Below are 12,029 nucleotides of genomic sequence, written 5' to 3'. Positions count from 1 at the left end.
ATTTGCAGGAGTTACGAAAATACCAAAAATTTATGGTAAACTTTTTGTAGATGAGACTCTGTCATTTATGTAAAATATAAGAGTCGATTGCAATCGATGATTAGCGTTATCGACCTTACAAAAAATCGCAGCGACAAATAAAACCAACTTTTAGTTTTTTCCTTAAAGTCAATAGTCTGTATAAATATGTATTATTAATTATGTATTTCGCAGACAGTTCAGTCCAGAAGCTTCTGAACGCATAATAGTGGCGTCCACAAAATTTTTAAATAAACAAAAATGTGTTGCGTATACATACATACGTGTTACGTCAGCGAGGCGATAACGACGCCACGCTTAAAACAAAAAATAATATAAAACAAAACTAAAGGAAAGCGAGTGCAAAAAATAAAACTATGCACACACTTTATTATGAATGTGTGAATTTTTCGCAATTTGCCAAATTACACTCGTTCTCTTTCTACCGCAAAGCGTTACCTTGACGAAAAAGTTTAAGTCAATATGCACTGATATTTTTAATAGTAGTATGTATGTATGTACATATGTACGATACGAAGAACAAGTAAAAGCGTATAAATAACTATCGAACAAGGCAGCAACAAACTACCGATCGCCGGTGGCTGATTATGCTTCGGTTAGACTTGTACGTATTTATGGATGTATGAGTCCTAAACGCACCATAAGCGGATCGGTTTTTGGACAGAAGTCATTCCTATTGTAAGGTATGTATGTATCTGCGATTGAATATACGACGTACATAGTTTGAGAAGTATATTCTTTTTGATTAGTAACTTACATAAATTTTAGGAAAATTGTCTGATCATCTCAAGCATTTGACTTCAAAAATTATGTAAGAAAATATTAATCATTTTAGGAAATTCTAGAAAAGTTTTGGTTTTACGCTTGTTTTTAGGATGTTTAACGGTTTAGACCAGACTAGAGTCCTGATAAATGTTACAACTTTGGAAATTTATTCTGAAAGCATAAACAAGGGTTCAAAATTCTTTTAGTAAAAAAAAAATCATATGCTGACATTTTAATACTAAATGCCGCTACTGGGAAGACCTTCGGAATAACCATTTTTATGATTCTAGAGACTTGGGCTATTTTAACCAAAATAGAAAACAGGTATCTACACACATATGCACATACATTCATCTGCATAAGAGCACATAAGATTTCTCGTCAGAATGCGAACTTGAAAACAGTACTTTTTCACCTAAAATATAGTACAACATTTTTTGTAGAAAAAAGTTGCAAAAATAAAAAAAAAAATTGTAAAAAAAAAGTTGCAAAAATAAAAAAAATTTGTCCATAGATTACTAAAAAATGGGACTATATGGATATGTGGAATAATCTCCGTTAACGTTCGTCTCTTGATTGAAAAATGCAGTTTCAAGAAGCTAGCGTTTTAAATTTGCATGCGAAAACTGACTAAGCCAAAAGCTTCGACACTACAACGTATTAAACAGAGAAAAAACTTTTTAGTATTTCACTTAGGACCCTAAAGTTTCACAAAGGGCCTCCTAAAGGCCTGGGAGTGTCGTGGTTCTAATCTAGAGGCGTGGTTTTCGGGAAATTTTTGAAGTGTCGTAAAAATGCAATTAATACTTTTACTAATTATTTAATAATATTAATATTTTTGTAATCAATTTTTTTGTTAGTTATTCATTAACAAAGCAAATAAGATACGGGAGAAAAACAAAAAATAAAAGACAAATGATTAATTAAAAATGAATCGGCAATGTCTGAAACTACGGGAAAGTTGGTGAAAAATACTTTCTCGAAATTGGAGCTGTCTAAAAAAAAAATTACCACTTTTTTGATTGCTCCAAGACAAGAGAAGCCTATTAAGACTCTCTGAAATTTTCATGTAAATCGGTCCAATAGAACCTGAGGAATCGTAAGTATCGTTTACAAACAACAAAAAAAAAAAAACATTTCGATAAAACGCAACCAGTTTGGATGCCGGGTCAGCGAAAAACCAAATTTTTAAAACTCCTCTCGTAGACATATGCTTGAATAGTTAAACTTTAAAAATATAAAAAAACGAAAATCGTTTTTTTTTTTTAACTAAAATACCCCCTTAAGCCAAAAAAAAAAATTTTCGATTTTTTGAAAGCCATAGACTGACCTAACCCCTTAAAGAGAAAAACAATAAGAAGCACAGACGTCAAGGTAACTACGATTGCAAGAGGTAAAGGCTGCTTTGCACTCTGAGTTCGCCACGGGAACTGAAGAATCAGAGAGAAGAGAAGTAGCTGTAGAACACATATTCTTATATGTGTAATAAATATATTATACATAACTACATACAAATGTGTGCACAATATGAACTGGTACATGTAAGTATTTTAGCTTCATATTTTTTAGCTTTAACATACACAGAATAAAAAGTGTGAATGTGTGTGCATAAAAAATAAATTAACATTATTAGAGCGCCAACTAGGTTTTCTATTGCCTGCCTCAGCGCTGATGAATACAGAAAAATGGTGCGTTCCTCGTTATCAGCGAGTAATAAACAATAAATATTTTCCTGATGTCGTCGTTGTTACCCCGTAATAAAACTGGTGCAGACTGAATTGAGTATACATCATGACTTGTGCAGTCATTTTGTTAAGAGAAGGGGCTAAATAAAAACTTTGTATTGAAAAAAGCGCTTGATACAGATTTTTACCGCTCCGTAATGTCTATTAAAAAGTTAAAATAAAATTAAATAGTTTCGCATTAAACTTGGAGTGGTTTGGCCTCCAAAAAGAGTAGTCTGTTATTATATATATACATACATACATATGTATGTACATATATACTAAGTATTTTTCCATTTTTTATGAATTTGTTTGCCCTTTATTATACAAATAACGTACATGACAACAAAAATAAGTAAAATAAATAAAAAAATGCGATTAAGTGTGTACGCATTCGTACTCGTACTCACTCTTGGTAGTTGCAACATCGACTAGAACAGCACAGCAAATGGGGCAAGACAAGATCACCTCATGTAAATATACTGCATATGCCTCTGTGTACATATGTATGTATGGATGCATATTATATTATAGTGCTCCACTAACCGATGTCAACAACTGATATACTACATATGTACTTAATAGATATACTTGACACATACATACATAACAAACAAGTGCAACACATCATTTTTATTTGAACAATTAGGGGAACAAAGAGTAAAAAATAAATGAACAATAAAAAAAATAAATAAATAATTAAGAAAAATATATATGTATTTTTAAAAATTAAAAAAAAAATTAAGGGTGGGTTAGAATAGAATTGATTGAGGCATGCACTGCGACCTTGGGTCTATTGTGCCCTAAGGGTGGGTTAGGGTTTCAAGACTTTTTTGCGGATTTACTTCTTAAATATGGATTGAATTTGCCAAATTTTAGTCAAATCTTTACACAAACGTTCTGTTTTTTTTTTATTTAAAACTTTTTTTTTAAGTGTAAACTGTTATTTTCCACTAAAAATTCCGCCATTTTGTGGGTGGAAAACACCCTTAATGTAAAAAAATAAATTACTAAACGTTGGGGCGGTTTTTTATATGTCAAAAATGTGTACAAAATTTGAAATTAATCGGTCAAGTAGTTTTGAAAAGAGAGTGAACACGGACTTTGAAAAAGTAATTTTCAAAAAATCGCGCCTAAAGCTAAAAAAGTGACGAAAAAAATTACCTTATATTGTCAAAAGTATGCTCAAAATTACTCAATCCATATTTAAGAAATAAATTCGCAAAAAAAGTAATTTTTTTACCTTGAAACCCTATCACCTCCCTTAACTATATTCAAATAAAACGAAAAGTATAAATGTATTAAAAAATAATAAAGAAAGTCCATAATTCAAAATAAAAAATATATATTAAACAAAAAAACGAAAATATGTAAATAAGAAAATATTTAAAATGACACAATGAAGAATAAATAACATATAAATAGAAGTAATAAAAAAGTAAATAAGAAAATTATACTCAAAATGTAAATTAAAAAGTAATAAATAAAATAAATTAATAACCAAAAAATAAACAAATTAAAATAAAAAATATTACATGAATTAAAAAAATTACATACATATTTAAAAATAAGAAAATTTACTTAATAATTAAATAAACTGTAAAATATATCAACATTAAAATTTAACAATTAAAAAAACTTAAAAAAAAATTAAATTTAAAAAAATTAAAAAAGTATTTGAAAGTACATATATAATAAGTAAAATTAATAAAAAATAACATATAAATTAAAATAATTTAAACTTTACATAAAAAAAATAAAAAATATTCGTGTATTTTTCAATAATAAAAAAAGTTTTAAAAAATTATTTTAATATAAATAAACTGAAATTAAAAATAAAACAAAATAAACAAAAACTTATGAAAAATATTTCGGAAACAAATCTTACAAAAATTGCGAAACTAACTTTGTTGAAAACATGAAAATATAATTACAATATTTTAAGTGTAGAGATATTCATCGAAGCATGAACTGTTCGACAACCAGCAATAATCTTAATAAGTCTTAATGTAAAAACACTACTCAAGAAATCTGAAGGAAAAAATTACAATTGATATGCTAAGAGATCTGTGGGCTACGTGTTAAGAAATTTTTACTGTCATTTTCGATTTTAGCAAGCCAAAATTAGCAAGAAACATCACAGTCCCCAAAATGACAGAATTTGACAGAAAAATATTTTTTACATTTGATATATTTGATGTTGTTGTTGTAACGGAGCAATTCCAACGCAACCGATACTAGCGTACTGGATTCGATCCGGATTTTATCCAACCAATGGTTGTTAGTTTTGAGAACTAATTCTCTTTGGATTGGTAAGTAAAGCTTGTTATACCATTATTCATCATTTTCGATCTTTTATTGAACGCCCCTAAAGCTTTTGCATATCCAAAAACTAAGTGCATAACAATTAGCGTAATGGACAACTAACTACACTTTTTAGCATCTGTTCACCGCCTTCATTTACATACTACATACATATGTACATATGTATGTACTTTTATATTTTTCTTGGCAATCAATAATGGACATTTAAATATCTATCTGCTGAAATATATGTATATAACTACATAAATATGTATCAATGCATGCATGTATAATGAACAAAAAGCCTCACGTCAATGAAGAAAACCTTCAAAAATTAGCATAGAACTGCGACTTGATCTCATTCGTCACGAATTCAATCTTATGTACATATTTACATATGTATAAAGAACAACTTGGCCACACTGTTTTAGTGAAACTTAACGATGATATGCGGCACAGCCGATTGATCGCGCAATCGAATCAAGTACATTTTCTTTATAAATTTACTTAGTTTAATCATACTAAAAGTATGAGTATGTACAAATGTATGTATGTAGATACATACATATGTACAAAGTAATTGTTAATATCAATAAAAATGTGACAAAATATGCATAGCGCAGTGTTTCTTTTAAAAACTTTACATGAGCAAATAAAATTTGACACACCGATAATATATATACATACATATATGTATGTATATGGGTTTCTACATACATCACTCTGTTTATACAAATTACTATCATTAACCTATTATATTCATAGGTATTAAGTATTGCTGATTGATTGATGTCTGAAAGTGTTAATAAATAATATAAATTATTTGCTATGCTTCAGATATACGAAAAAAAACAATAACTGCCGAATATCGAATATACACGCATACATACATAAATATAATATTATAGGGTATATGTACATATATACATACATACATACATACATACTACATACTTATGTTGTATATAAATTTATTTATGATTTATGAATTATTGATATGTTGATAAACAAAACTGTTAGCATGAAAATAAAAGGTATAATATAGTTATAAAAAAAGTACATATATGTATAAAATATGTAATAACTACACCTACATACACATGTCTGCATACTATCGTACGTCACGAGCCTCTGTCGTCCACAAACATATAAGTTTTGAATTTTCAAACGCCAAAAAAACTTCAAAATTTATACAAAATACAGTTCAGTTTAGTTGAAATTTTTTTAACATAAATGTAGGCGTTTTGAGTAGTTGAATTTATATATATGTATGTATGTACATATGTATATGTAGACACATGATACGTAACTCGTAAAGCGATGTTGTACCGATGATACGGTGTTGTAAAATATGACTTTATGTGCACGTGCTAACTGAATCGTATACGAGCAGTCAATTATAGAATTAGAGATTACGACAGTTACGCTACTGAGAGTTTATTAAAGAAATAACGGAAATGTATTCCCTTACAATAACTCTGAAAGTACTCATATAAGCTCTCTAATATGTATATTGAGTCATAGTATTGCTTCGTTTTGTATTTAATCAATCAGTGCTATGTTACCAAACTTAGGAAGTAATTCAATTTATGAACTTTTTAGATTTTATAAAATATTGCAAGAATAAAAAATAATTAAAAAAAATTAAAACCTTAAAAGAATGCAAATAGAGTTGTTCTAAAACAAAAAAAATTAATAAATTATGAAACAAAAATATAAATATAATTAAAACATCAGTAAAAAAATTTATACATGTATGTATTTACATAAAATAAAAAATTTTTAAATATAAAATAAAAAAAATTATAAAAAATACTAAAGAAAATTTTAAAAAGTAAATTGTAAAAAAAATATTTTTAAAAAAATTTGAAAGTATTTAAAAAAATATTCTTTTTTTTATTTAAAAAATATTTCATTATACATAAATATGTATGTATGTACATACATATGTATGTATATAAGAAATGTTTTACAAATGTTTAAAAGTATATAAAAAATATTTAAAATATAAAAGCTTAAAAGAATGCAAATAGAGAATAGAACAAAAATAAATAAAATGAAACAAAAAAAATATAATAAATTATAAAACAAAAATATAAAAATAACATAAAAAAGTTAAATATAAAATAAAATATTTTTAAATATAAAATAAGAAAAATTATAAAAAAAATACTTAAGAAAATTATTCAAAATAAATTGCAAAATATATAAAAAAAATAAAAATATTTGGAGAAAAAAATATTTTTTTAAATGTAAATATGTACATATGTATGTATGTACATACATACATACACGTTTTACAAATTTTTAAAACCATATAAAAAATATTTAAAATATAAAAGCAAAAATTTAAAAAAATTAAACTATTCAAAAATATATAAACAAAATTATTTCTTAAAAGGTACATACATATGTATGTACATATGTACATATGTGCAGCGGATAATTCCCCCCAAAAGTTAAAAGTTATACATTATTTCCATCACAAGTGACACTCCGCAATTAACGTCACTTTGGGTTGCAAGTACAAAATTATATACATAGTTCGGCCCCCAAAATTCTACCCTGGATCCGCCCCTGAGTACATAACTATAGTAAAAGTATGTATGTATGCATAAAAACACTTAAATATGTTACGGATTCTGTTAAAAACAAACTCTAACACTCAGCAGTCAACCCTGATCTGTTATATGCACTATGGTTGGTTGTTTATGTGAATTCAACGTTTCATATACATACATACATACATATACATAAGTGTGTATGCATGTATAAATGAAAAAGAGGAAGCACGGGAATTTTTGTTTGCAAAACAAATGCTAAAACAAAATCTTAGCAACGCTAAAGCTCTATTAGACGCCTTAACCTAGTAACTGACCAAAAAAGGTTGACAACAATGAACTTAATGCAAAAAAATTTTAAACTCTCGCGATATTCGTATACACTTATGTATGTATATACTTACATACATGTATATATGTATGTACATATGTGGTCATATACTATACCAATTATGACACACATACATCATCATTCCATAAACGCAAAAAAAAGAATTGAGGAGGAAAATATATGTATGTATGTAGTAAGTGTGTACATATGTATGTATGTATGTATGTATATATGGTAGCATTTAATTAAAAGTAATCACTTTAGACTTCAGTTTGCACTTACCTGCAACAAATACATATGTACATATATAGGTAAATACATCTGTATATATTTATGTATGTACGTATTTACGCAAATATCAATAACATACCTATAAACATATGTATGTATGTACATATTTATGTAACAACATTCCATGCTGTAGTACCCACAACTGGCTACTAGCATGCAGCAACTTTTGTGCCCCCCACTCTGCTATAACACATTTGTCACAAGATTCTTATACTGCAGTACATATGTACATACAACTATACGCAGATATTCTGCTTACTCGCACTCCAATTGGAACTTGTCCGTATTGCGTATTTGCGTCCACATGGAAGCGCAATGCGCTATGTTGTTGTGTAATCACACCTAGGGGAAGCCAAACGGGCAAGTGTATCGGACAATGAGCACAGAACAAAAATTGACCGTAGATATAATGTGGTCCAGTTAAATTAATCATTTAGACAATATGTACTAATATTAAAGTTGATTTTCACTTACCACTATGGAATGCCCTTTGGAACTTTCAATTTATACACTTAAATATATTTATGCAATATAAACGTACTATATGTACACATGAATGTTTATATGTAGTTAGTTTTTCATAGTCCTTTGCACAATTAATGGTTGACAATTTGTTTGTTTGTACACTAAACACAACTTTTGCGTCCATTTAGGATTTATTTCATAAGAATAGAGTATTTATTCTGTATTTTGTCGATTGCACAAACACTTTTGTTCGCTAACTTTTCCACGAGGTGAAGAAAATTTAAATTTTTGTCTATTTTGCGTGCTGCTATTGACTCGAGTACACATCTGATGACAACGACAACACGACGCGTTTTAGCTTTTTAGCGCCGAATGTCGGAATTCGTGCGATAGAAGCAAACAACAAAAGCAATGTCAGAAACGCCAATAACCCAACGAAGTCGACGCCGCTGTCACAGCATTCTGCGGCCGATGAAGTACATATATGCATAAATATGTATTAGGTAAAAGATATTAAAAAGTAATGAACTAACGGCGCAAAACAACAATGCCCTAAGCAATACCCCTTCGTATACACAGCAAGTAGAACGCATACATAAGAAGCGGCAGCGACGTCGTCGGCACTTGCTTTCTTGACTTCGGTTGTTTTCTGTTTACTTTTTACACCGACAGCATCGGCCAAAAACAAACAAAGTTAACAACAACAAAGTAACAGCGACAAAATGCCATAACAAATGCGTTCGGGTGCGTTCAATGGCGTTTGTTTACGTCTGTTCAGCAGTATGTTCAGGCTAAGCCATTTCCGTCGAAATTTGTTGAAAAACATGTGACTGCGTGAAGAAAATTACAGAGATGTGATACTGGCGAGACTACAGGGTGTCTAAGACGATTTAATAAGTGTTACAATGAAGAATTTAATAATTCATTCAATTAAATATATGACTAAAATTAAATGTGTAAATATCATTTTCTAAAATTTTTGTAATTAACAAAATACCATTATTTTATTGTTAATATTTTTTTTCTCTTGTGTAGAAAGTCATCCTAAAAGTATGCCAAAATTTTAAGCTACTAATCAAAATCCCGATTGTTCCAACCGAATTCATAAATTGCTTTCTATGCAACTACCTCCAAAAATCCAATATAAAAACCAATAATTATTTGTCCACACAAAATCAATTTGTGCTCCAATATATTTTTTACCGTTGGAACAGAACTTTAAACATATTTAACATGTTAAAAGTTCTAAGCCAACAGCATCACTTGTATTTTTTCTTTTGGTTAAAAATATTATAAAAACAAGTTTACTCGGCATCCTCATCTTCATCATCGTTGGAGCTGATTCTGAAGTAACGGAGTTCATAGGAATCCTTATCGTTGGAAACGACACGGATCCAATCACGCAAACTGTTCTTCTTCAAGTAACGCTTGGTCAAGTACTTCAGGTAGGCCTTGGAGAAGTGCACGTCCGAGTTCACGTACAATTTCATCTTCAAGCGCTCGAATGTGACGTTGTTACCAAGGTTGTTCACTTTGCCGTTGACCTTTAGGCGGGCTTTAATGTACTTTTCCTGCAGATTTAAAGAAATAAATTATAATAAATTGTCGGAATCATTTAAGAAATCAATAATTTAAATCAAATAAGCTGAGCGTGTCTCTTGCAGTGTTAAGCTACAAAACCAGGCGAGTCATTTTGCAACCAAAAATAGCAGAGTGTGTGTTTACTTTGCCACTGAGTACACTGCCTTCAGAGCGACAGGGCCGAAGCTTCACTCTCTGACGACAAATCGGACGTGGCAAACACCTGGAATTAGGTATTCAAAAATATGATTGAAATTAACTAGATATTTACCTGTGCACCCTGCGCGTATTTTAGGGTATCTTGTATTGCGTATAAAAATACTGCTGCAATTTAGCTTCCTGCGACAATATATTTGATCCGCTTTGAAGCCTACAACGTTCAAAATTTCGAACGTTAACGCAGGGCGCACTATGGGTTTTGGCCTGTATACATGCGGGTGCATGTATTACAACCCGGGACCCACCACTGGGCGGTAGACATAGCACGACTTGGCACTGTTCACAGCCGGTTGCACCACTGGCCAGACCTGGTTCTGGCGATCAGAGGCTACCCCGATGTGCAGCACCCAGAGTCCCGTTTCGAACAGCAACCCCCAAAAAGTTGGGGAAATGAGGATCTTGTAGGTAGATAATGCAGGCTCGTTTAGAGCCGGAAATAACAAGAAACTAAATGGCAACAGCACAATAGTGTATCCATAATTGTTAGACTACTGCGATTGGCTAAAAGCCTGTGCACAGCAGTTTAATTGTTATGGAAGTCACTCTACCACAATTGGAGCTATCACCGAAACTTTCGAAGTTGCAGCATCGATGACGAATAAGTTGTGGGCGCGCTTACATAATATATAAAACTTATGAACTATAATTTAGTAGACAAATGCTGTTTACCGAATTGCGGCAAATTCCTCTTGGCGTACACAACGAAAGTACTTACAAAATCGGCAACATCCATGATGTTATCTTCAGCAATGTTGGTGCAATCGATTCCGAAACGAAGAGACACCTTCTTCTTCTTCAGTCCCTTGCCGCGCAACACGTTCTTCTTGGTAACTTTGCCAGCGGCAGTAGCAGCTGCAGCTGATACGGACTTGCGTTGTGGCTTGACAGCCTTAAGAACTGGAGCCTTTGGCTTCTCAGCTGGTGCGGCAGCGGGCACAGCGGCTTTAGCTGGCTCAGCTTTTTTGGCTGGTGCAGCGGCGGCTGGCTTAGCTGCAGCAGGTGCTGCTTTCTTTGCGTCTTTAGCGGGAGCAGCCTTAGCATCTTTCTTGGGAGCAGCCGCAGCTGGTGACGCCTTCTTTGCATCCTTGGCGGGTGCTGGCTTTGCAGCAGCGGGTTTGGCAGCAGCCTTCACTTCCTTGGCGGCCTCGGGAGCCTTCTTTACATTTTTGGCAGCAGCGGTCGCAGGCTTAACTTCAGCTTTTGGTTTTTCAACTTTGCCCTTAGCAGCGGTAGCTGCTGCGGGTGCAGCCTTTTTTTCGGCTGGCTTGGCGGCGGATTTATCACCTTTGTTGGTTTTAGCCTGTAATAAGCGATGAAAGTTATATTCATTAATATAATTTTGAATAATTTTACAATTTATATATAAAATGAGCAATTGTCATAGACGTGATGCAAATCTTTTACTTCAATATTGAAATTTAATCGCACTGTTCTTTATACATCCTTTGTTTATTCTTATACGAATTAACATTTCCTTTTAGTTAAACTTATATGAGACATTACTTTAATAATATTTCACATTTACATATACGATTGAAGTGGTATTTTCAGATATTTTGGAGCACTTACAGTTGGTGCCATCTTTAACAGCAGGAACCACGGAGAAAAAGAACTTTAAAATTTGCTGTCAACCAAGGTGTTGCCAACTATCTTTCATACAAATTTCCCCAGTATATAGTTAAAGCTGCCATATATTTTTTAATCAAAATATCCCCGAAAGTTGTATTGCCATTATTGTCATCTATTAAT

At 31.2% G+C, this 12,029-nt stretch overlaps 2 protein-coding genes across 2 annotated transcripts in view; both read right to left on the bottom strand.

Annotated features, from left to right (window-relative positions):
* The window catches only part of LOC120776082 (putative mediator of RNA polymerase II transcription subunit 26), a 64,339-nt gene extending 55,509 nt beyond the window's left edge, over positions 1 to 8,830 (bottom strand). The window contains exon 1 of the mRNA XM_040106555.1: positions 8,490 to 8,830. The gene's annotated coding sequence lies outside the window, so the exon portion shown is untranslated. The remainder of the gene's footprint in view (positions 1 to 8,489) is intronic.
* Positions 8,831 to 9,637: 807 nt separating this feature from the next.
* Positions 9,638 to 11,938, bottom strand: LOC120775153 (60S ribosomal protein L22). The gene is made up of 3 exons (XM_040105190.1): positions 11,850 to 11,938; positions 10,996 to 11,580; positions 9,638 to 10,051 (listed from the first exon to the last, which is right to left on the bottom strand). The coding sequence occupies exons 1-3, from the start codon at positions 11,859 to 11,861 to the stop codon at positions 9,785 to 9,787; spliced, it is 864 nt and encodes a 287-aa protein (XP_039961124.1). The 5' UTR covers positions 11,862 to 11,938; the 3' UTR covers positions 9,638 to 9,784.
* Between the last annotated feature and the right edge of the window lie 91 nt (positions 11,939 to 12,029).

Source organism: Bactrocera tryoni, chromosome 4 (assembly GCF_016617805.1).
Source record: "Bactrocera tryoni isolate S06 chromosome 4, CSIRO_BtryS06_freeze2, whole genome shotgun sequence".
Lineage (NCBI taxonomy): Eukaryota > Metazoa > Arthropoda > Insecta > Diptera > Tephritidae > Bactrocera > Bactrocera tryoni.
This window is presented reverse-complemented; position numbering and strand designations above follow the sequence as displayed.

Coding starts and splice junctions, on each gene's coding strand:
- LOC120775153 (XM_040105190.1), bottom strand. Junction 10,052..10,995: donor TCATGGATGTTGCCGATTTT/GTAAGTACTTTC, acceptor TTAAATCTGCAG/GAAAAGTACATTAAAGCCCG.